Genomic DNA, 25,113 nt, shown 5'->3' with positions numbered 1-25,113 from the left:
GCCTACATAGCTCCTATAACTGACCCGCCGTGGTGGCAAAGTGGCTATGGGAAGACCGCCGTGTGCCATGCGATCGCAGTGCACGCTATGGAACCAGCAGGTGTTCAAGCCCAATGCGGAGAACTTCACAACAATACCCCATATCCCATGAGCCGCTTTGGTACGCTACACACCCACCATGCCATACTTTAGTATGGTACAATGACGTCATGACAGCTCAGTGTACTGAACATCGCTCACACAGCAGTGTTGGTCCTCACACGAAGTACATGGCGGTCTTGATTGACTCGAGCACCTTGACAGCCTCCACATACTGACTGGTTGAGACGGAGTCGGCGCTGCCCCCAGACGAGTCGCTGCTCGAGCTTGACACGTCCACCTTGCTCATCACGTGGTTCTTGACCCGGTACGCGGCCAGATGAGCAAAGTAAACGGGCGCCGGGATGCTAACGCTGCGCGCGCAGCGGGCGGATGTGTGGCAGAGGTAGTAGCTCAGATTCTGCACGTCGTCCGCCGTAAAGCTCGAGTCGTCCCACAAAATGTAGTAGTGCGACGGCCTGCTCGTGCCCTGCACCACAGACACAACGGGGCCGGTTCAACCCACGGAATCGCAGCATGATCTCCTGGTTGTAGACGACAGACCTCGCGTCACATCCCCGCCAACACTTAGGCAGTCTTAACTTAGGAATCAAGAGGAAGAGATGGGCTTGGGCGGGGTATGTAATGCGAATTGGAAGACAACCGCTGGTCCTTAAGGGCTACGGAGTTGATTCCAAGAAAAGAGAGGCGTAGCAAGGGGCGGCAGAAAGCTAGGTGGGCGGATGAGATTGGCAAGTTTGCCAGGATACGGTGGCCGCAGCTGTCAAAGGACAGGGTAACTGTAGAGACATAGGAGAGGCCTTTTCCCTGCACTGGGCATAGTTAGGCTGATAATATTCGTGGTGATGAATTTGGGTGCCTTAAAATTTTGTTACTATCCTGTGGTCCCCGTTTTGGAACACATCCTGGTCGCGGCTGTGGCGGACGAATTTCGTCGATGGAGGCGAAATTCGAGAAGCTCGTGTACTGCGCAATCTCAGTGCACGTTGAAGAGCCCAAGTGGTCGAAATTTTCGCAGCCCTTCACTACGGCGTCTCTCATAGTCTGAGTTGCTTTGGGACGTTAAACCTCCATAAACCAAACAGATCCCATTTTGCGGGAACCCTTTACTGGCTGTTGCACAATGAAATATCAAAGTAGGCCATGCGCAGTTGCTATTCGGACCCACACCTAACAGTCATCCTGTGCTTTATAATGTGTAAGAAGCGCCCAAATTCCCTGTCACTGCCTCTATAGTGGCCTTCTTAATGTTGCACTGAAAAGTTCGGAGCACGTTCAGTTCGCTTCTGCGTCATTAGGGAGTTTCTGCGACCAAAGTACCGACTACTGGGCCCCAGACGGCATTCCATTACTGTGCACCTGAATGCCGAAATGGCTGCAGAGGTAGAAGTCGAAGTCGAGCGGGTGCGTGACCACAGAGTCTACGGTGGTGCCGGGCGGCACGTTGCGGCACTTGCCAACCCCGTCCCGGTCATTGGCGGGCATGAAACGCGTGTGGTGACGCTTCTGGACCACGATGAATGTCAGCGCCGGCTCGTACGTCTTGTTCGGGGAAAGCTCCTGGCACGCCAGTCGGATGGCGCTCACCTGGAAACAAGATCACGGCCAAATTGTAGCCCTGAACTGGTCGCCTAATGGATTAAACACTGCTTCTGGAGCTTGACACAAGGGATGGGCAGGACAACACCATTTCGCGCGCAGTCAAACAGCTACGAATCGTCGTCTTTCGAACAAAGTTAGGGGAAGGTTATGGCGCTGTGAGTAAATTCGTATCGTATATGGAAAACTGGTAGAATCCACAGTAACTTGGAAGCTTGGAAAGAAAAACGAGCTGCTGTCCCATACGTAGCGGGAATTAGCGAAGCGCTTGCTCGAATTTTCCGCAAGCATGGCGTCAACATCGCGCACGTCCCCGCTGGCAAGGTGCGAATAGAACTGGTGAATGGGAAGGACAAGCTCCCTCGTGAAAGATTTCCAGGTGTGGTGTATGAGATTGACTGCGCCGATTGCTCATCAATATATATCCGTGAAACAAAGGACTTCAGGAGACGCCTGAGAGAGCACCAGAACGACGTCCTAAACAAGAAAGCAGCATCTAACGCCATCGCCGAGCACGTGCAAGAATCCGGCCACGAGCTTAACTGGGATCAAGTAAAGATATTGACAACAGAAAAGAACACATCAGCACGGCAGAATCTTGAGTCCCTTAACATACAGACATCGTCTAACACATTAAACAGGAACGACGTAACTGTACATCCTATCTATGCTAAATCCTTAAAAACGCTACTGGGTGCTACAAAAGAACGTATCCGTGCGCCGATTGCTTCATAGTGAACAAGGGAGCCGTAGTGCTCCCGAAACGTCTTTTCATCTTTTGACTTTGGCCAGTGACCAGCAATCTGCATCAAAAGAGAGGGGATTGTGCGCTACCTTTGTCCGCTGAGGGGCGTTAGTAGAGTTAGCATCACGTGACATTTCTGAAGCCTAGTCATAAAACGTATATTGGAAAACCTCATGGGAAATGCACCCACGTGAAAAGGCAGGGGTAGCTGCTAACAAAGTTTCACTTTCGCTTGCTGCGCAGCGTAACGCCTGCGCTTGAAGTTTTTTTGAGACGCGCCTTCGGCGCAATCTATGCAACCTGAGATGGAATCTATGGAACATAGATGCAGTACGGTGCATGCACGGTCACTGAAAACACCGCTCACCAAGCCATGGTTTGCAGTCTGGCAACTATCAAGAGCCGCAAACGTGCCCAGGCAGGCGCGCTGTTGACGAGAAGGTGGCGCCATCTGGCGAACTCAGAGCGAACTGCGCATGCGCGGTAGCGGTACGCGGTCTGGCAAACTATCTGCTGGCATGCTACGACGGCATCGCCGCCCACACCCATCCACAGGGTTCAGACACGTCCGTGGGGGCACCCAGCAGCAGCCGCCGCTCACCTGAAAGCTGAGCTCGTCATTCTGCGACTTGGTGTTGCCGGCACCATTGCGGGCCTGCACGGGCGCGGCCGTCGGCGAAGTCGAGGTGGTGGGCACGCCTTCGGTGGGCGCCACAGTGTGAGCCCCGTTGCCGTTGGTTCCCTCTGCGCGGGTGATGACGGCTGTTCCGACGGCAGTGCTGGAGAGAATCTGGGGTGGGGCCGCTCTGACCACTCGCTGCTGCAGGGCTTGCGCGAACGAAAGCGCCGATGGGGCGCCCGGCGAGCGTCCAGTAGGCCGCCCTAGACCAAAGGGAAGAAGTTAGCATCAACGATATCGACAAGGCTTACCGATGCGTGACCAGTTTTGCCAACATGGCATGACCGAACAGCTCCGAGCACTAACAGGCGATCAACTATTGCGCACCTGCAAGAATGGGCTATGTATATGTTACGTCCCTGAAGCCATGATAATCCCGCCTTCTGTAGAGCACCCGCCTTGGATTTGGAGGTGGTGGGTTCGACTCCCGCTGTAGGATGATTACCCAGCCGTTTCTCAAAATAACTAGAAGCTATGGCCCGGCAGGGTGCTCGGATTGCTAGGTTGCATGGCTTGACAAAGGAGCCTACGCCCTCAAATCCTGTCACTGTGGGCTTGAAGAGACAGATCGGAAATACACTAGATCTTGCATTCGGTCAAAGCGCACTTTGGCTTCAGATGAATTATATTCTGAAAACCAAATAAAAATCGGGGGAAGGCGAGAGAAGGTTGTTGAAAATGATTGAGATCATCCATGAGGTAAGCCTATCGAACGAATTATGGCTTTGAGAGCAAGGTAGCAGGGTCCTGATCGGAAGTATCGGGCGACACGCCCCGCAGTGGTTAATGTATGGCAAGGAGGCAAGACTAGCCGACACAGCCATTGTGAACCAACCCACTCGGGGATTCGAGACGCTCTGTATCCAAAAACCAATATGCGTCAACACCATCCGACGCGTCGGAATAACTGCTACCTCGGCTACACTCGAGCGCAAATAACAGGACTTGCTACTCCCTTTACACCCATTGTAGCGGGCTCGCACAGGAGCAGCGGCAAAGACGCGAATTTAAAAGAAAAAGTGCACGGCAAAGCTCGTCGCTTCACCGCGACCAAACAAGGATCGCGCGCCTCTAGGCAAGATGTAATCGCGTACGCGTCGCGTGACAGGCCAGTAGCACAAACCTAGGGGTTAGGCCTAGTGCGTTCCCGCAAGCCGACCTAGAATTAGTGGCGAAAGAAAAAACGCCATCTGCAATTTTCATTTCCGCTGAAGAAATCTCGCGGAAGAACATCGGCATCGCGAAAACCGAAGACCTAATCAGCTTCGGTCTAAAGCGAATCGCCACTCAAGCTAAAAGCGGCATCGCGCGCGGGACATCATGACTTCGCCACGCCCAGAGCCCGCCGCGCCGTACCAAACGGACCGGGCGGCGTGGTGACAGTCTGCGGTCGTGGCGTCATCCTAAGCCACCCAGCCAGAGCGGTGGCCCTACAGCCAGCGATTCGGATGGCTGACCCGTGACCTCCGCGGTAGGCCCCGGCGGGGCGCTGTGCTCTACCACGGAGGGCACGGCGAGCCACGGAAAGCGCCTCCGCGATAGGCTCCGCCGGAGCGCTGCGCTCTATCACAGGCAATGGCGGGCCAAGGAAAGCGCTCACCTGTTCCGCAGCTTCGTCGTTGCGACCACGGGGTGGACTCCATTGGCCTCAAGGAGCGTTTGAGGGAGGCCCGGTTTGCGACGTGAAGGCGGACTCCTGGACAGCTGGCCGGGGGGGGGGGGGGGGGGGGGACAGGGCACTCGAGCAGCGATGTCGCAGTGACCGGCCGGCCGATGAAGCAGCTCTTTCGGGCCCGAGCTCGGGGGAACGTGCCTCGCGCCTAACCTCCGGCCCGGATAGGCGCGGCCGCAGGGCCGGGCCAATGGGGGAGCGAGCCAGAGTAGAACCCGTGCTGATGACATCACAGACGAGGGAGGGAGCGGTGCAGGGCCGACCGCGCGTGGTCGTGCCACCAGCTCGCGGTATGCGCTTCGTCGTCTTCGTCTCGGAGGTATAATTTGGTCAAGAAGAAGTGAGGTTGCAGCGGTTAGCGCTCGGACCGCGGTTAACAGTCTTGCAAACGTAGTGGCCGGCCGGCGCGGTCCCGTGTGGCTCCGCACTTTCGCTTATGGCGTCACGGCGGGTGGAGAAGGGAAACGACTTCATAAGCTGCGATTAGAAGCTTATAACCAAGGGGAACAAGCGAGTTTAACTTGGAAGTTTGTACGTTTGGTATTCTCTTTCCTCTCCAAGGGGCGCGATAGTACGTATTGTCTCTGCCAAAATAACTAGGCTGCATGGTCTTTTTCTTGCTCCTATATATTAGAGCTCTTACAGCTTCCGTAAAGATCAAGTCTTAAAAGGTGAAGACCAGGGCTGTCCTTACCTTACAGCGATATAGAGCTTTCGGGATGAGAGAAGTTCTCAAATGTTCAACTAAGAGGCAAACCATGTATTCTGGTTACTAATTACATAAACTGTACATACGTTTAAGCGGCGGGGCTGTAGAACAGTGCCTCAAAGACCGTATTCTCTGAGAATTCGCGGGACAGCGAGTGCTGTCCCGCGAATTCGCTAAGTTCTTCGAAATACGCTATAGCTGTTTTGCCAGGCAAACACTGGGGTTCAGAGCCAAAATTGGCCACTAAAAGTTCGGTTCGCCCACAGTTCAATTCCCTAATTCCGCGAGCTACACAGACTTGCCGACCCAGAAGCAGTGAGATGTTGGTTTCAGCGATGGCACGAATGCTGGGGCTGTTATCACACTCGACGGTAACAAACATGCTGGCTCTGGACGGGATCAATGCGTGGTCGTCACAGACGCATAACTCAGCCCTGCGTGGCTCGGAATCGTCGTCGACAGGGCCTTGGGTGGAAAACGACACTATTAGCTCCTGGAGGTTGATAAGGGCACCGTACTCCTGAAGGAAATCCAAACCGAGCACGAGGTCTTTGGAGCACTCGGGTAACACAGCAAAGCAGCCAGGGAAGTAACACCGCGGATCTGGATTCGCGAAGTGCAGACACCGATCGGAGTTACCACGTGGCCACCAGCTGTCCGGATCTGCGGCCCAGACCAAGGGGTCAGAACCTTCCTCAAGGCCGTGGCTAACCGTCTGCTCATTACAGAAAAATCGGCGCCGGTATCCACGAGTGCGCTAACGTCGTGGTTGTCGGCGGATACCGGCATTTCGGCGGAGACCAGTCGGTCGGAGCGCGTCGTCGAGGTCGTCGGTTCAGGTCGTCATCGGTCGGAGCGTCGCGGCGAATCATCGGGTGGAGGCTCTTGACTCGGTCCTGTAGCGGCAGCCCTACCCCCGGAGGACGCCGTCTTCAGTTTTCCCCACGTGGGGACGTGCCTCTGAGCTGGCCAGAGGATGACGGGCGGCCGGGTGAAGAGAACCGCCTAGGGGATGGCGAACGGGACTGGCGTCGCTTCGAGGTCGAATATTGCACGTTATCAGCCAAGTACTGTTCGTTATCCCGTGGTCTTTCACCGTAGCGTGGTCGAGGTGCGTCAGGTGAAAAACCCTTTAAACCCATTCTGCGGTAAGGGCAGTGACGGAGGATGTGGCCGGGCTAACCGCAGAGGTAACAGAGCAGCCGATTGTTTGGCGTACGCCAAACGTGCGCTTTGCTCACGGGTGGCCTGAACTCCTGCTGCAGGGATGGTAAAGTTGCGACTGGCTCCTGCAGGTATGGCACAGGAGAGACGAGGGAAAAGGCTCGCATCGCTGGCCCGGGACTCTACGTCATAACGGAGGGCACCGGGTGTTGAGCTGGGGGTTGGCTGCACAACTCGTCGGATTTATTCGCGGACCACGTCCGTTACGGCAGCGACGCTGACCTGTGGAGCTTCAAAGCGAAGTTTCGCCAGTTCCTCGCGCACAAGGCTTCTTACAAGCTCCCGAAGATCCTCGGCGGGCAGCGACGTAGGCGTGTACTGGGAAGCGGCTGCTACAGTATAGCCTTACGTCCGTAGTGGGCGCCTCGTTCCTGCAGAGAGCGCTCGATACCCATTGCCTCCTTGGTGAAGTCGGACACTGTTCGTGGTGGGTCACAGACCATTCCGGCAAATAGCTGCTCTTTTACGCCACGCATTAAGTGGCGTAGCTTCTGGGCTTCGGGCATAGCCGGGTCGGCCCGATTGAACAGTCGCGTCATGTCCTCTATGAACATCGCGACGCTCTCATTCGGCTGCTGTTATCTTGAGCGCAGGGCGATTTCAGCCGTCTCTTTTCTTTCGCTGCTGGTAAATGTCGCTAGCAGCTCTCGACGAAAAGCCTCCCAGGTGGTAAAGGAAGCTTCGTGGTTCTCAAACCATGTTTTGGCCGAGTCCTACAGCGCAAAGTAGACGTTGCACAGCTTGCGCTCGCCGTCCCACCCATTGAAACCCGCCACTCGGTCAAAGCTGACCAACCAGTCTTCAACGTCCTCAAACCTCTCACCGTGGAATGATGGGGGCGACCGAGGCGTGTGAAGGACGAATGGCGGGGCATTCCCGGAAGGCTGACTTGTCTGGCTAGCCGTAGCGGACGTCATGGCCCTTGCTGGTCTTGCGAGTTGTCCGAACTCTGGCTTTAGGCCTCGCAGGCGGCGGCAGGCCTTGTGGACTGGTGTTGTAGCCACGCATTGAGAACTAACGTCAAGAATGTCCTCCAGGTAAGCGTACATGGACCGTTACCCAGCGGTTCCACCAAATATGTCACCGACAAACGGGCGAAACACTCAAGCCAGGTTTAATTAGACGTGCTGGGAGTGAATGAGTGAGTAAAAGTTTTATTGAAAGAAAGTGTAGATTCGTGGTCAGTAAGTGAGGTCCAGACCATGTAGGTCTCGTACCGCACAGGCCCATTCGACAGCCTTGACTTGAGTGCCTCGGTCGTCGCTGACCTTTACTGAAAGCCACGCGTCAGGTGAGGGAGCAGCCATGAGATCTGGGGGTGGGGGATGTGCTTTACAGTCCCAGATTATGTGGTCTAAAGTAGCTTTTGCACCGCAGAAGCGGCAGTTAGGGCTGGAGGTTGTAATAAATATGTGCCAGTACACATTTGGGTTGGGGAAAGAGTCGGTTTGTAGTCTTCTCCACGCCACCTGCTGCTCCCTTGACAGTGAGGGGGGCGGCGGCGGGAACTGCCTACGTGCGAGTCTAAAATGGGTGGTGTGATCGTGATAGGAGGTTAGCGCTTCACCGGTTGCCTCCGGGTTCGGACCGTCTACTGCTCGGCCGGCTTTAACTCGAGCTTGTGCGTTGGCGGCCTCGTTTCCGGGGTTTCCGGCGTGCGCGAAGAATACGAATCTCCTAGCCATTCGAGTGCGCAAGGCATGACAAAAATCCCATCTAAAACAGTTCGGCCGCGGTATGGCGCCACTGGATTGCTTGGTACTGTGGCAATATTACAATAATACTTAACCGTAAACGAATGATGCAGGGAATATACGGCATTTTATACTGATGGATCAAAATCTCCACACTACGTCGCAAGTGCTGCGGTTCAAAATAATTGAGAAAAACAATACGGCTGCCTAAGTACGCATCCATTTTCAAGGCAGAGTGTTACGCAGTCTCTGAGCTGTAGAAAAAATTATAAATGAGCACATTGTGAATAGCATCATTTACACTGATTCTCTGAGCGTACTCAACTCTCTTCACCATAAAAATACAGTTAGACCACTAATCGGTGATATCATTCATAACATAAGAAGAGCTAAAACACAGGTAAAAGACAAAATTTTGCTGGGTGTCAAGCCACATCGGAATCACAGGCAATGAGAAGGCGGATGCATGTGCTGCAAAAGCTCGGAACAAAGAAATAAAGAACGTGAACATTCCATACAAAGATGGCATGAAGCTGGTACAGTGTAAAATCAGGTATGACAGTCCCAATGGAACACTGAAAGAAATAATAAGCTACACTTAGTAAAACCCTTAATAGAATAATGGAAGTCATGCTCACAGCAAAACGTTTCATCGAAGTTATTTTATGCCGTCTCCATAATGGACACACACACCTAACATAACTTTCTAATGACAAAACAAGACAGACCTTTATGTGAGAAATGTGGAGATGAGCTCACAATAAATCACGTGCTATTGTCGTGCACACTACTCGAGCGGCAAAGGAAAAAAAATGTTTACCGTATTTTACAATGAACGCATTCCCTTCCACCCCAATTTACTTTTAGGAGATAATCCATCTGTAAGAATTTCATCTGTTCTGAGTTTTCTGAAAGACGCAGCGATATTAAACATAATATAATATCACAGAACTGTTATTTCTAAAAATTCTTACCCTATGCTTTGACGCATTTTACGATACACCTCATTCATTTTCGCAGGCCTGAGAAGGCGGCTGAGGTATACATTTGATTAGTTGGGCTCCTCGGAGTCCTTGTCCGGACAAGGACTTTCACTGAGGACACCCAATTCTTGAAATAAATTATACCATGTGTTTGGCGCATGATAGCCTGAGTAGCTTATGCGCCATATAGAATCCCAATACTCTACAATACCATACAATACACAAATCGTCTCTCGACCACTCGACCTAATCTCCTGGACGTCACTATCGACCGTGTTACTGTGCGCGCCCTGACTGAAACCGGTGCCCATGTATCAGTGATGAGTGCTGCCCTCCGCCGTCGCCTCCGCAAAGTCCTCACGCCTGGCATGTCCCGTGTGCGTATCGCAGATGGCGTCACACCTGCTGTGGACGGTATGTGTACCGTGCAGGTTACTATTTCCGGCCAGAGTGTACCGGTTCAGTTCACCGTGCTGACCACTGGTGCGCATGACCTTATCCTCGGCTTGGATTTTTTTGACTGAACATTCCGCCTTTATTGACTGCTCGGAGGGTGTCCTACACCTCGAACTTCCACTGCTGGATTCAGAACCAGTCGATGTATCACTGCGACTGTTCAGTGCCAAATACTCTCGCCTGTCATCCCGAACCGCCTCTTTCGTTCCACTGACCCCTCCTCGCCCAGTTACTGATGGCGACTATCTCGTTACTCCCAATCTTGACCTCTTGCTGACCCGTAACGTCGCCCTACCTCATACCATCGCCATCGTCTAAGCAAACGCCCTCTCGCTGCATTCCCTCAACTTCGGCGTCTCTTCTTAAGTGCTCCAGTCCGGCATCTGCGTGGCTACGCTATCCCCTATCGCTCTTTGCCAGGTCGCTACGTTGGCCGCCACCCCTGTTCAAGACACCGCCTCCACGCGCCGGCAGTCTCCTCTGTCGACAGACGCCTTCACGTCCATGATGGCTACCGACCTCCGTCCCGACCAAATTGCCCAGCTTCGTGCCCTTCTCGTGTATTTTTCGGATATTTTTGATTTTCATGTGAACAACACCATGCTGGGTCAAACTCTCGCCGTCAGGCACCGCATTGAAACCGGCGATGCCCCTCCCATCCGCCGCCGCCCCTACCGGGTCTCTACCGGGTCTCTAGCTAATCAATGCGCGAGTTACTGAAATGCTAGGGAAAAACATTATCGAACCCTACCACTGTCCCTGGGCCTCACCCGCCGTACTTGTCAAGAAGAAGGACGGCTCCTGGAGGTTTCTCATTGATTATCGCCACTTGAATAAAATCACTATAAAGGACGTGTACCCCCCGCCGCGCATCGATGATGCACTTGATTGCCTCCATGGTGCCAAATTCTTCTCATCCATAGATCTTCGCTCGGGCTACTGGCAAATTGTTGTAGATGACCAGGACCGTGAGAAGACCGCCTTTGTGACCCCTGATGGCATTTATCAATTTAAAGTTATGCCTTTCGGATTATGCAACGGGTCAGCAGCATTCGAACGCATGATGGATGCCCTTTTGCAAGGCTTTTAGTTGTCCACCTGCCTGTGCTATCTCGATGAGTCATTGTCTTTTCGCCCACGTTTTCCTCTCACCTCGCTGACCTTTCCCAAATCATTTCCCTCTTTCGTCAAGTTCCGGCCTGCACCTCAACTCGTCTAAGTGCCGTTTCGCGCGCCGTCAGCTCGCCATCTTGGGTTATGTGGTCGACAACACGGGGGTCCACCCTGACCCTGATAAGAACCGAGCCGTCAGAATTTCCCCAGCAACGTTCCTGTAACGACGTCCGAAGCCTCTTAGGGCTGTGCTCCTACTTTCGTCAAATTGTTGAAGGCTTCGCCGACATCGCTAGCCGCCTCACCGACGTCCTGAAAAAGGACGCCACCTTCATCTGGGGTCCCCACCAAGTACAAGTGTTTTCCACCCTGATATTGAAGCTTACTACCACGCAAGTTCTGGCGCACTTCGGTGTGACCACTCCCACTGAAGTCCGCACTGACGCTAGGGGCTACGGCATCAGCTCTATCCTCTCTCAGAGGCAATCCAGACAGCACCGTGTCATCGCCTATGCCAGCCGCCTCCTCTCAGCCCTGGAGCGCAATTACTCAATTACGGAACGTGAGTGCTTAGCCCTTGTCTGGGCGGTTGAGAAATTCCGCCCATATTTATACGGCCGCTACTTTACAGTTGTCACTGACCACCATGCGTTGTGCAGGGTCTCTTCCTTGAAAGACCCTACAGGACGGCTACGTCGTTGGGCACTGAGCTGAAATCCAGGGTTCGACGGAAACCCGTCTGGTCGGATATGTTCATGGCGGATCGGAAAAGAAAAGCGCAAGACGACAAGGCTTTACCTAGAATCTTTTTATATTCAGACGACGGCAAACACGCTCAATTGCAACGAAGGCAATCTACCCCCGATATACTCCCGCTGCTTGCGTCATACGATGAAACCTATATAACCTACCTTCACTCCTGTCTTTCTTTCATTATGAACATGGCCCCCGTAAGCCGGGGCCGAAACGTCATCCTTTTTAACGATTGGTCGGCGCTTGAAGATTTTCCGCCTTGGGCACTGAGCCTGCAGCAGTACGATTACTGTGTATTCTACAAGTCTGGTCGCTTGCACGCCGATGCTGACTGCCTTTCCCGTTACCCTGTTCGCCCGTGTGACAATCCTGGCACTGACAGCGAGGACGCCCTGGGCTCTCCCTCTGCCCTCGCCATCATGGCCGAAGAACAGCGCCACGATGCTGTGCTGCGCTCAATTATCGACCACCTCCATACCACCCTATTAGACCCTCCGAAGCGCCGCTTTTTGCTCCGTGATGGAGTTTTTTACCGTAGGAGCATTAACCAAGCTGGCCCTGACCTCCTCCTCGTTGTGCCCAAACACCTCCGCACTGCTGTCCTCCGAGAGCTGCATGATCTCCCCACTGCTGGCCACTTGGGTGTCTCCCGTACTTACGACCGCGTGCGTCGTCGATTCTTTTGGCCCCGCCTCTACCTCTGTGTACGCCCCTATGTTGCTGCCTGCGAGGAGTGCCAGCGCCGGAAACGCCCCACCACTCTGTCGGCCGGTCTGCTTCTGCCGATTGACGTCCCACCCGAACCATTCCAACGCCTCGGCTTAGACCTTTTGGGAACGTTTCCGCAATCCACCTCGGGTAACAGATGGGTAGCTGTTGCCACAGACACGCTACTCGTTACGCAATCACGCAGGCACTTCCTACCAGTACTGCTATTGATGTTGCCGATTTTCTTTTGACTGACCACATCCTAAATTATGGTGCTTCCCGTCAACTTCTTACCGACCGAGGCGGATGCTTCATGTCCAGAGTTGTCGCGGACATTCTTCGGCCGTGCACTACAAACCATAAGCTCACCACTGCCTACCACCCGCAGACAAACGGCCTCACAGAACGCCTCAACCGCACTCACCAAAACGTTGGCTATGTACGTTTCTCCGGACTACCGCGACTTGGATATCGCTCTACCCTATGTTACCTTCGCCTACAATTCTCCCGCCATATGACACTGCCGGCTGCTCCCCTTTTTATCTTTTGTACGGCCGCGAGCCCCTACTGCCTCTGGAGACGCTGCTCCCCACTTCTACTGCTACTTGCTTCCCGGCTACTCGCTTCCCAGAGCTCTCAGCAGGAAGTCTAAAACCGCCCTCACCGTGTGGTCTCCTTCTCCCCTGGCTACCTCGCCATCTCGCCGCGTGGGGCTCTCTGAAAAACTTCTGTCCTGCTATATCAGACCGTACCGTGTGCTGCGCCAAGTCACCGCAGACACTTATGAGATCGCTCCGGCCTTCCTCGGTGCCAGGTCCTCTCAGCATGAGCCTGATATTGCGATATGTCTCGCAATCCCATTCACTGCCCTGATGTACACCGGGACGGTGCCTTTTCGACCGGGAGGCCGCGCAACGGATAATCTTCGTAAAGACGACGTGGAGGAAGTGCCCGGTGTGTGCGCGCTATCCGCTCAGTGTTCTCTGTGCCCTGTGCTCCGGTCGTCCGTCTGCCTGCCTAGACTTCGGGCCACGTAGCAATATTGTGCACGTAGATCACTTACCTGGAGGAAGCGGGAGCAGGACATAACGTGTGGACCCATACAAAAATGTCCTATGGCCGGCTATAGGCATTTGGCCCAAATAGCTCTAAAACTTTTCTATTTCTATCTATAGCTGTATATACAGGCTGATTTATTTTTCTATAGAGAGCTGAAGACAGTTGTATGGTTCCAAAGCTATAGCTTTAGTGGCATAGATTTTTCAACAGCTAGCAATAAGCACCTCTGTAGGTGCTTATAGTCGTTCATAAAAGGCCATAGACGGACATAGCTTTTTCCATAGGCGCCCATAGGACGTTTTGTATGGGGACTTGTGCTACAACAGACCTTTGTAAACTGCTGAAAAGCAACAGTCTTGACAGAGGTTGTACATAGTTGCAGGCCCAATTCCCAAAGGTGGAGTAAGGTTTTGAAGGTTTAATCGCACATTAGTATCCACCCAAGCGCATCCTTCCGGCTAAAAAGTAATGAAACCATGGAACCCCGCTGTTTATGAAGAAACATCCGGTGTTCAGAGCTAACCTAGACCAGGACAGCAGGGAAGGGTGGGGGGAAGAGAACGGAGTTTGTAGGAACGGTGTAGTAAGGTTGGTTTTGAGGAAAGGAAATGGCGTAGCAGCTGTCTAGGCAATTTGCCTATTAGCATCCACACAAGAGCAGCCATATGGCTACAGAGGATGCTGAATGATTACTCCATTATTTACATACTGTTACTCCCTGTCCCTATCGCTCACCCGAACTGGAATCATTTCATTTACTGTCATTGATTTGAGAATAAAACAACGCAGTGATGCAACAAGCAGATGTCACATTATTTGAAAGTTCAAACAAAAACAACAAAGAGCATCAAGTATTCTTGAATGTCACTGCACACACACACAAAAAAAGAAAGTGTGCGGCCAGTCAGCCCTGCTGCTGAAGACCGGAAAAAAAAAACATGCAAGCATAGAGTTATGCCACAGATTCAAATTGCCAGCTTGCACGCTGACAACACAGCTTCCCGCGCAGGGAGCATCGCCAACTAAAGCGGTCACAAAACATTAGTGCGAACATACGAATAACATAAGGCATGCACACGAAGGCTGCACACAACTACGTCGAAAGACATTCTCGTGATCTGTACATGTTCAAATGAGCCCAGGAAAGATGTTACATGTTTTAATACTCGCGGATTTTATGCATTCACTGCTAAGAAAAATTGGAGGAACACAATATCCGCCTTAAAGGTATGACGCGATAGCGTACCCCTTAACGTCAACTAGGTGGCCCACCAGCCTCCAACACGTTGCTCCCTCGAGACCACCTGCCAGAGCCATGCCCGTGAGTTTTTTCTCTCATGGCGCCGACGCCGACAACGCAAATACCAGGGCCCGCTTGCACAAAACACGTTAGTCGAGTCTAACTCTAAACTTCAGACTCAATCGCGCTCATTGGAGTCTTTATCTTCCCTAGCCGAAAATTTTCTTGCACGAAAGAAACTAGCCTGCAACAAGGCGGGAAGTGAAGCTTTCAATAGGCAGGAAACCTAGCCTGCTTCGGGCAGGCTCAACGAAAAATATTGCCAGTCTTCTCCAACATGGCTGCCGTGCGGTTGATCCGCCTCGAGTTGCTCGCCGATCGGCTGTTACACCGCGAACGCGTATTTAGTGACGGGACAGATCGGCTTGACACATTCAGGATGGATGGATGGATGGATGGATGGATGGATGGATGGATGGATGGATGGATGGATGGATGGATGGATGGATGGATGGATGGATGGATGGATGGATGGATGGATGGATGGATGGATGGATGGATGGATGGATGGATGGATGGATGGATGGATGGATGGATGGATGGATGGATGGATGGATGGATGGATGGATGGATGGATGGATGGATGGATGGATGGATGGATGGATGGATGGATGGATGGATGGATGGATGGATGGATGGATGGATGGATGGATGGATGGATGGATGGATGGATGGATGGATGGATGGATGGATGGATGGATGGATGGATGGATGGATGGATGGATGGATGGATGGATGGATGGATGGATGGATGGATGGATGGATGGATGGATGGATGGATGGATGGATGGATGGATGGATGGATGGATGGATGGATGGATGGATGGATGGATGGATGGATGGATGGATGGATGGATGGATGGATGGATGGATGGATGGATGGATGGATGGATGGATGGATGGATGGATGGATGGATGGATGGATGGATGGATGGATGGATGGATGGGTGGATGGATGGATGGATGGATGGATGGATGGATACGGCTGAACCCTTTACATCGGGCGGTGGCTCAAGCCACCTAGCCATGTCTTGTGAAATTTTACTCCTGTCTTAAAATTTCACAAGACATGGCTAGGTGGCTCCTGTCTTAAAGAAAACGCACATTCCAACAGTCGGACTGAAACAGCTGGCGCTGTCATACATTACATCTATGTATACTAACACCCAGCATGTTTTCGTGGACGGATTCGTTACGACCACTTCTTCAGCTGCAGCGGTGATAGTGCCAGGAAATGCCTCATGTCACCGTTTCAGGCTCATGCGCAAAACGTCCTCTACGGCAACCGAATTGGCAGCCATACGAGAAGCCGTCCTTTATATTGGTGACCAGCCAGCGCAGCAATGGACTATATTCTGCGACTCGAGATCGGCATTACAGGTCGTACAAACTTATCTAAAACCAAGAGCATGCGAGCAGCTGGTTCAACAGATTGTGCTTTTGTTAGCCGAGGCTTTCCACCGCGGCCATATCATAAAGTTTCAATGGATACCGAGCCATTGCGGCATAGCGGGAAACGAGCGTGCTGACGCCGAGGCTCGGATGGCACATAGTGATGGTGCTTTCATTGAGATAGCCTTTTCAAGATCAGACATTGGAGCCTTGTTGGCGCATTTAATGCAGGCGGCAATGCAGTCGCACTGGCATGATCCGAGTCATCAACAGGACCGCGTGTGTAAGCTTGACGCTGGCTCACGATTACATTTCCCATCTGTGGTGGTGCGACGTCATGGGACTTTACTCCACCGGCTACGGCTTGGCGTTGCCTACACCAAACACTATCTTCACAAGATCGGCATCGAAAGTAGCCCAAATTGCGCACAGTTCAACACACCAGAGACTATTGGACACCTTCTTTGCACGTGCCCGAAGTATACTTCTGAAAGAACAACATTGGAGGCGACCGTGAAAAACCTGGACTCTCGCCCTCTCTCTGAGGAAACTCTTCTGGGCGCAAGGACGAGACGTTCTGATTGGTGGCGTGTGACAAAAGCCCTGCTCAACTTTTTGAAACAGGCCTGGATACTCGTTTGTGACCGCCTGTGCACAACCTACATGGTTAATGACATGTGTCGGTGTTGTGTTGCAGACACCAGTTTTGAGTTTTATGTGTGTCCAGTAACCGCGATGCGAGCGCCAGCCAGTGTTGTGTGTGTGTGTGTGCGTGTGCATAGACATCACCCGTGAAACTCATTGTATTATGCCATCATCAGCCTTCATTCACACTTTCCTTTTCCTCCTCTTCCCTTTCCCCTGTGTGGAGTAGCAGGCCAGGGCCCTGTTACCGGCCGACCTCTCCGCCTTTCTTTCATTAAAATTCCCTTTCTTCTTCTTACTCCTGTCTTGCTTTTAGCCACCAATCAGATAACCTTCGCTTGGTTACTTCTAACCTCTTAAAATCCACTTTCCCTTCACTATCCCTAAACCCCAATGCCTTGGGTAAGTCAGCCCCGCTGCCTTCTACTGTAGGGTGAAGCCCTTTACAGAAAAGTATGAAGTGTTCAGCTGTTTCCTCCTCCTCTCCGCACGCAATGCACAAAGTGTCTATCTCCTGGTACCTGACTCTATACGTCTTAGTCCGCAAAACTCCAGTCCTGGCGTCAAACAACAAAGAACTTCCCCTACATTTATCATATTTTCTTTGACAATTTCCTGTTTAAAGGTCCGGTATGTTTCCAGTGCGGATTTCATCAGCATCCCTGTTTTCCACAAAGCTCTCTCTGCTCCTTTAACCTTTTTCTTAACCGATAATTGCTGATTTGCCCCCTTACTGCTGTCCAGATATTTGCCTGTCAATTTTCTAGTTCGCTTTCTCCATTTCGTGTCAACAATCTTTATATACAGGTATCTGAAAACTTTCCTAGCCCACCACTTTTCCTCCATACTTCACAATCGTTCCTCAAATGCTATCTTACTGCTAGCCTCTCTGCTCTCGAAAGACGCCCATCCCATATCACCCGGTATCCCCTGATTTGGTGTATTGCCATGTGCTTCCAAAGCTAACCTCCCTACTCCCCGTTGCCTAATTTCCAGCCTTGCTTGAACATCTGGCCTCATACACAGGACCGCATTCCCGAAGGTCAGGCTAGGGACCATCACCCCTTTCCAGATCCCTCTTACCACCTCATACCTATTGTAATTCCACAGTGCACTATTTTTCATGACAGCTGCATTCCTACTAGCTTTATTCATTACATATTTTTCATGCTCTGTCAGATACTCAACACTGTTATTTATCCACACCCCAAGATACTTGTACTCATTCACTACATTTAGCACAAACTCCTGTATTCTATGCTCGCCGCCCTCTTCATTAAATATCATGACTGCAGATTTTCCCTTACTATACTTGAAGCCTAATCTATCTATCCCTCCAGCTGCAGCGCCGCATACGGCTCTGGCGTGAAGGCATTTCTCGCCGAGCCAAGCCAAGCTTCTTCGCTCCAAGATCGAGCCCTCGACGCGTCGGAGCCTTCGGAGCGGCGCTTTGTGCACCCAGCTGCAGCTGATGATAATAATAACAATTGGTTTTTGGTGGAATGGAAATGGCGCAGTATCTGTCTCATATATCGTTGGACACCTGAACCGCGCCGTAAGGGAAGGGATAAAGGAGGGAGTGAAAGAAGATAGGAACGAATAGGTCCGTAGTGGAGGGCTCCGGAATAATTTCGACAACCTGGGGATCTTTAACGTCCACTGACATCGCACAGCACACGGGCGCCTTAGCGTTTTTCCTCCATAAACAGCTGATGCCGGCACTGAAGTTTTTTTTTTTAGCTGATGCCGGCACTGAAGTTTTTTGCCTCCGGCTGTTTCCCGGATTACTGCCGGAGGTGTGATCGGCGCCCACGGATCTACAGCAAGCCGCACAGTACGCCGAGTTGCTGTCGCCCTCGTCCGCCGCAGCAAAGATTGGATCTGGTAAGCCTGTCTCCAGCCTTCTACCTTTCCCTCTATGTTGTTACTGCCGCTTGCTGTCTTTGGCTCTGCGTATTCTCGCATGCATTTTAACCAGTTGCGCGGCTTGAACATCAGCTGCCGCACGTCCGACGTCTCAAATGCGTTCTTTTTCACGCGAAAGGATCGCAAGCAGTGTGTATAGTTATCGCTGGCCGTGAATGTTTTGGTGTTCAAGCGCATATTTCTTGATTCTGTTCTTTCGAGTCGACACCGTGCGAGGCTGTGTGATAGTCAGGCGAGATTAATATCATTATAAATGTGACTCCCTTAATATATGCGCGTGCGATCGAGTGTGTGCAAGCCCGCGCATGACATCGGCGTGAAACGGAAGATGACCACCCCCGTTTTCTTTCCAGCTGGCCGTCGCCTAGCCAACTGCGGGAAGTCCAAGGCGGCTTCAACGCTTTCGCCGGCTTTCCTTGCGTCGTCGGTGCGATCGACGGCACCCATTTGCGGATACAGGCTCTCAAATAGAACATGGTCGCAAATGAGATTCTCCAAAAGGGGGCCACATTAAGTTGCGGAGAGAAGTTGAAAATAGCGAAAATTAAATGTACCAATGCGTATGGCACTTATTCATGTTCCCTGCACTAGCAACAGCACCCTAAACGTGGCTCTACAGCCTACGAAATTTCCTAACCTGTTTAGCGTTTTGCTCAATTCTCTGTTCCCGTCCTTTTGTGGCAGCTAGTAGCAAGAAAAATATTGGCGGTGCTTTAGCTTTGCTTAAACCTGGAGTGACGCGATAGCTACAGCTCTAGCTATAGCTCTACAGCTGGCCGAGTGAAACTTGGTCACGTGACCAACCACGTGACGAACCACGTGATAAGCCACGGCGCCGCGCCGCCGGCAGCTGTCCGCACCACGTGTCCAACCACGTGAGAGCATGGCGGCGCCGACACCCTGTGGCTGCGCCGCCACGCTGAAGGGACGAAATGCCACCGTAATGTAGCTATCGCTACAAAAACTAGTCCAAAAATTTCAAAAGGGAACTTTACTTGACATAACAGAATACATTTATTATCGCATCACATCATGGCGCAGAAAAAGTCTAAATGATACATTTCGACAGTTTCCTAGAAATACACAATATCACTCATGCACTGAACCAGCTTCTGAAAGTGTCAGAAGTAAATATTAAGTATGACAAAACTTTACACTTTTTACATAGACGTGTACCACTTGCAACTGCCACACATCACTATAGTTGGTTGTGAGGAAAGGAGAGGTGCAATAGCCGCGCTACAATCAGGTCAGCCACATGAAGCGCGCTGTTTAGGAGGGAACATGGGCAGCCATATGTGCACTGCGATGGCATTTCAAACGTGCACTGCAAAAATTATAAAACACACGTGGCCTAATTTTCATGAAACACCAAGAATACAAATCAGCACAGCGTGACACTATAGAAAAAAGTATAAACATCTCATACATCAATACACATACAGCGGGTATATATTGCACATCGAGACAGATTATCACAAATATGGCGAAGAACGAAGAACATTTAGTGCACATATAAGTTACTATATATAAGCATAAACAAAGAATTTCACATCCGCTTAGTCGTGCAAGCGATACTGCGAGTTTTAGCACTGAGTGAAGAGACGTAGTAAACCGTAACAAGCTGCAAGTGTGCACATACTGCAGTACAAAAATTTTTGGTCAATATTTCCTTAAAAAAGTGAAAACAGGCATACAGACTTGTGGAACGTCGCGAACAGGCAAGAGAACTTTTTTCCATTAGAAGTCAAGTCGGCTGCTGAACACATCGCTTTTCTCTTTCTTTGCGAAGCATCTCACGCAGTTTGGGAACTGATTTTAGTTTCGTTGAAATGCCAGCGGCTTTCAGTTAGGTCCGCAGTTCAACCGCGTCCATATCCTCGATGCAAGCGGGAGGTGTATCCTCGTGCTCCGTTTCGGGAGCGCTTCGAGCCCTATTTGTGCGACTCTTAAAATCATACCTTCAACCCAGTATAAACGATCGTGTTTTTTTGTACGTGCGACTTATTGTTACGTGTGCGCTATTCTCAAGGCATTTTGCCAGCTTCAGCGCATCGGCGGCAGCAGCATTCCATTTATTGGATTTTGCATGATGCAATTGTTTCAGAATATCATTCTTTTTCTCAATGCCTTCGCTGGAAAGCCACCCCAAACACTTGAATTCTTTATGCTTCTTTGAGGCATGACAGGAAAGAATATGCATATATGGCGTCATTCTCTCAGCCCCGTAACGCGTATGTCCTAGTTCTCCAAGTTCTAAGTACGTTTTATGAAATTTTGTCGTTTCTTGCTCGATGCTTTCGCCGCTCGTGTTATGCTCAATATGATCAAAAATGCGACTGAGCATTTTCCAAAGTGAGATGACTTTGTTTTCTGTTTCCGGGCTGAGTTTTCCAAGGAGCCTCTCTGGCAGCATTTCGAGGAGGCGCTCGCAGGAGTCTCCTTGAATACAGGCAATTTTTTTTTCCTTTTCTTTCGTCCTACCACAGTTCAAACTTTATACCACAGCTGTTAATTGCCTGCACAATCGCTTCTACGTGAGTGCCCTTGGTGTTTAAGTTCGTAACTTTATCGCGGTTGTCTTTGTCCATTGTTTCAACAATCAATCCATCAACCAGGCGATTAATGACTCTAATGCGCATGTGTAAAATATCTGGAACCACAAACGCAGGTTCAATGTTGAATAAGGGAACTACTTTCATTCCGTGTTCTTCAGCAAGGCCGTCCTCTCTCGGCGGCTTATTAAGCTCTGTGTTCGCCCCAGCTCTGCTTCGTTCCTTTAAATTTGCACGATAGAAAGGACATGGGTGCCTAGAAGACGCTGACTGCATTCCTTGAACTACGAGAAAGAATTTTAGATTGGAGCCCAGACAGACTATGGCAGGAACTTCCTGTCCCTCCAAGCTGACACTGCCCCTTTTCACAACACTGCTAACTTCGTCATTCAAATCCTTCAGACTTTCTGTAATCTGAAAATAGTTGTCAGAAACTTCGATGACTGCGAGCAGGCGTTGAAAAGTATGGCTGCATGATTGATTGATGATTGAGCATGATTGACAGCAGCCTGCTGCTGTCAATCAGGAGAAAAGAGTTGTCCAGCTTGTTCGTTTGCTGACAACACAGCCATCTCCTTCTATTTTAACCAAAATTGACTGCGACCTGAGCTCTTCTCCTGTCGTACCTCTTTTGACTGCGTGCTCCCCAACGGATTTCCAGTTCGTGCACAGAAGACACCTGAGCGCCAGTTACCTCTCCTGGGGTTTTAAATTTACACAGCAGTGCTTTCGTCTAGTTTTTGCATGTGCGAGTTGATGACACGGAGCGAGGGTAAATTAGGGACAGTTGAAGACATTTTTTCCCAAAAAACATTGCTTACAAAGTGGTTGTATCAGAGCGCGGTGATTGCACGGACGCTTTTCTTCTCGGGGGAAGGTAGGTCCCGATGGTCAGTTTTACCATTACTGCGGTATTCTTTTTGATATTTCGCGCTACACAGATGCTGTCAATGTCAGAAAAATTAATTTTGTGCAGTAGCCCTTGAAGGTCTTCTACAACCAACAGGCATAAGTTCAACCCATAGCTTTCTAAAATTTCTTCTAGCACTTGAACTATCACACTTCCTGCAGAATGCAGCTTTCTTTTATCGGTGCTTTTCGAACCTTCCCCGACCCTTTTCCGGCGGTTGTTGAGCAAGCGGCAGTTTTTGCCTGTGATGACAGGCTTTTATTTTCTTCTTGCAGCTGAAAGCATTTTTCTTCAAAATCTTGAATGGACTTATACAGCTCAGAAAGAGACCGCTCTGATACACCCCCCATTAGTTTCATTTCTTATTGCAAAGCTTGACTAATGGTGTCCTTGATATTGTTATTTGGATTCTGAACAGAACTTTCCTTATCAAAAGGAATGTTTAAATGGCTCTTTTTTTTAAGGAGCCCCTCTTTTGCTCTGCCTTTAATATTTCGGTGCTGAGTGTCTACCGAGGTGCAGAAGCTTCTAGATCTTGTCTCAACAAACCTTAAAACTCTCTGAGCTGGGCATGCCATGTGCAATCAAAGAGTTTATTGTCTCAAAATACGATTTCTCCAAAAGCGTTTTGTTGCTAGAGATTTTCAGAACTGTTTGATTTGTCAATGTAAATGAAATGCCACATTCAGAAATTTCTAAGCGCAAAGCTCCCGAGCTCATTTTTTAAAGAAATTCTAAACAACACAAATTGAAATGCAAGAATCAATACTATATAAAAAAACAAAAACAAAGTTGCAAAACGTATGCGCTGGAAACAAAGATTTGAAAGGCGGAGGACTCGCTAAAACATAAATCAGGACACATTTCTGTGGGTTAGGTTCTGCCTGCAGCAACCTTCGACACAAGGAACATTTGCAGACTTTTTACAGGATTGCCGTTTGGAAAGTGATTGCAAGCTTTCTGTCGTGTCACAGTAGCCTTCACCCGCACTGGAAACTCAATCGCCACTGCACTGCAAGTTTCGTTTCTCGAGTATGCCACCCAAAGGGAAAATTCAGCTTCGATAAGTCTGCCTCGATCATGATCACTGCAAAGAATCCAAACCCTTTCTAGCCGTCTTCCTTTCCTACTGAAAACCCATCTAAAGATGTCCAGGTATATGTTCACCTTGACAAGCCCGCTGGACCGACGGCTGTTGGAAAGTTTCTTTTGCACAGCGTAAATGACTTCCTCAGCAGCAGCTTCCAGTCGTTGTGGTGATGACTTGCTTGGGTGCTTAAATTCCCGGAGACAGGCGCCGTTCAGATTTTTTCTTGGTTCAACGGAGCAATGCCACTAGGAATATTCTTTCCGTTTAAGAAGGTATCCCTTGTTCTGTAAAAAAGAAGCCAAATATGGCATGTTGAAACACTTAGCGCAAGAAAACTCGCACACTCAGAGGAACGAAAAAGCGAAGCACAAGTGAACCAAAGAAAAGACAAAGACATGTCGCTACGAAATGAGAGGCAATGAAATTGAACGATAATTTATGCAAATGTAACATATCCATTTGTGACGAAATGTGTGCCTTCTTCAGTTACTGGGAGGCTTTGCTCAAAATCTTGACCGCGCGCTATCTACCTAACTCAGACTGCCCGCTCAGCGTGAAAAAATACATTTATGAAAAATGCGTTGTCTTTGGAATCATCGCTAAGTTTGGAAATCGAGTACTCAAAACTGGCGGTATACAAATAGTTACGGAGGCATTTTGTTATAGGAAGTGTCCCTGACTGCTGCGTTTTGGACCTCCTACTGTCCAAATTTACCAAACCACTAATTTCTGTGATACATGTTCGTCAATGAAAACCTAAAAAAACCTAAAGAAAACCTGATCAAGACGACTTTAAAATGTGTGTTCCCCGCAGCTTATATATATTTTATCTAGCGACATTATTTCAAACATGAATAAACAAAGGCAAAACAAAAAGTTTTGCATTTTACTGGGCTCTCTTATAAACTAACAAAGCGAAAGCTGTCGGCGTTCATTGTGTTCATTAGCGTTGGCGCTGACAACGTTCTAGACTCTGATGATTTTGTGGAAAGGAAGGGCGCATATAACTGGCCACCTGGATCAGTGGACGCCTCAATCGCCCTTTGAGGTACCACCACGTGGTGGTGGCGAGAGATGTGGGCCGCATGCATTAGCGCTCACAACGTTGCGGGAGACACGCGGCACTGCAGCAATGGGCCACAGCGTTCATTGGGCGACCAACCTCTCGCGATCAACCATTAATTTACCTGCCACCTGCCAGGGTGGGCGCGCTGCCTATCCAGTGTGCGGAACGCAATCAATGCTACGGACGCCAAGCAGCATTTACTTGCACAATACGTCACAGCTCTCGCTCTCTAACAATGTTCAGCAGTAGTTGAACCACAACTAATTTTTTGTTTATCCAGCTGAAGCTCGGCTAGATCACGTGGTCCGGAAGCAGCCGCTCCGCAGCTGCGGAGCCCCTGTGCAACGACGGCAAAGACTAGGCTTGGCGGCGCGGCGAAGTCACGTGATGCCTTGCTGTGGCAGCAGCGCTGCAAAGACGTTCAAGGTCAAACGTGAAGCGACGGCGAAATCGCTCCGGTAGTTAACAGTTAGTTACTCAGTAGTTAACCGGTAGGTAACCGATAGTAAGCTGGTTTACTAATTCTGAAGTTAACTTTTGACCTCTAAGTTAGGCGCCTAGTTGCAATTTGAGATGTGTAGTTCTTGGTTACTAATATCCGTATAAGCTTTTAGAATTTCGAAAACGCGATTACCCTCATCGCAGTGGCTCGACAAAATTTGACCACACCGTGCGATGGCCCAGTGTTTAAGGTGCTTGTCTACTGAGCTGGAGTACCCGCGTTGGCACTGAACCG

The 25,113-nt window shown here is 50.4% G+C and overlaps 1 protein-coding gene across 1 annotated transcript; it reads right to left on the bottom strand.

Annotated features, from left to right (window-relative positions):
- Positions 1-256: 256 nt before the first annotated feature.
- Positions 257-4,765, bottom strand: LOC144123995 (uncharacterized). Its single transcript, XM_077656683.1, has 3 exons — positions 4,723-4,765; positions 3,045-3,325; positions 257-568 (listed from the first exon to the last, which is right to left on the bottom strand). The coding sequence occupies exons 1-3, from the start codon at positions 4,763-4,765 to the stop codon at positions 257-259; spliced, it is 636 nt and encodes a 211-aa protein (XP_077512809.1).
- Between the last annotated feature and the right edge of the window lie 20,348 nt (positions 4,766-25,113).

This window comes from Amblyomma americanum, chromosome 3 (genome assembly GCF_052857255.1).
Source record: "Amblyomma americanum isolate KBUSLIRL-KWMA chromosome 3, ASM5285725v1, whole genome shotgun sequence".
NCBI lineage: Eukaryota > Metazoa > Arthropoda > Arachnida > Ixodida > Ixodidae > Amblyomma > Amblyomma americanum.
The sequence above is the reverse complement of the archived record's forward strand: the minus strand, read 5'-3'. Positions and strand labels throughout refer to the sequence as shown.

Bases quoted from the DNA above. Each gene is read 5' to 3' on its own strand.
- LOC144123995 (XM_077656683.1), bottom strand. From the start codon at position 4,765: ATGGAGTCCACCCCGTGGTCGCAACGACGAAGCTGCGGAACAG. The intron at 3,326-4,722 runs GTGAGCGCTTTC...CCTTTGGTCTAG, and splicing joins ACGACGAAGCTGCGGAACAG to GGCGGCCTACTGGACGCTCG. The intron at 569-3,044 runs GTGAGCGGCGGC...TCTGTGGTGCAG, and splicing joins ATGACGAGCTCAGCTTTCAG to GGCACGAGCAGGCCGTCGCA.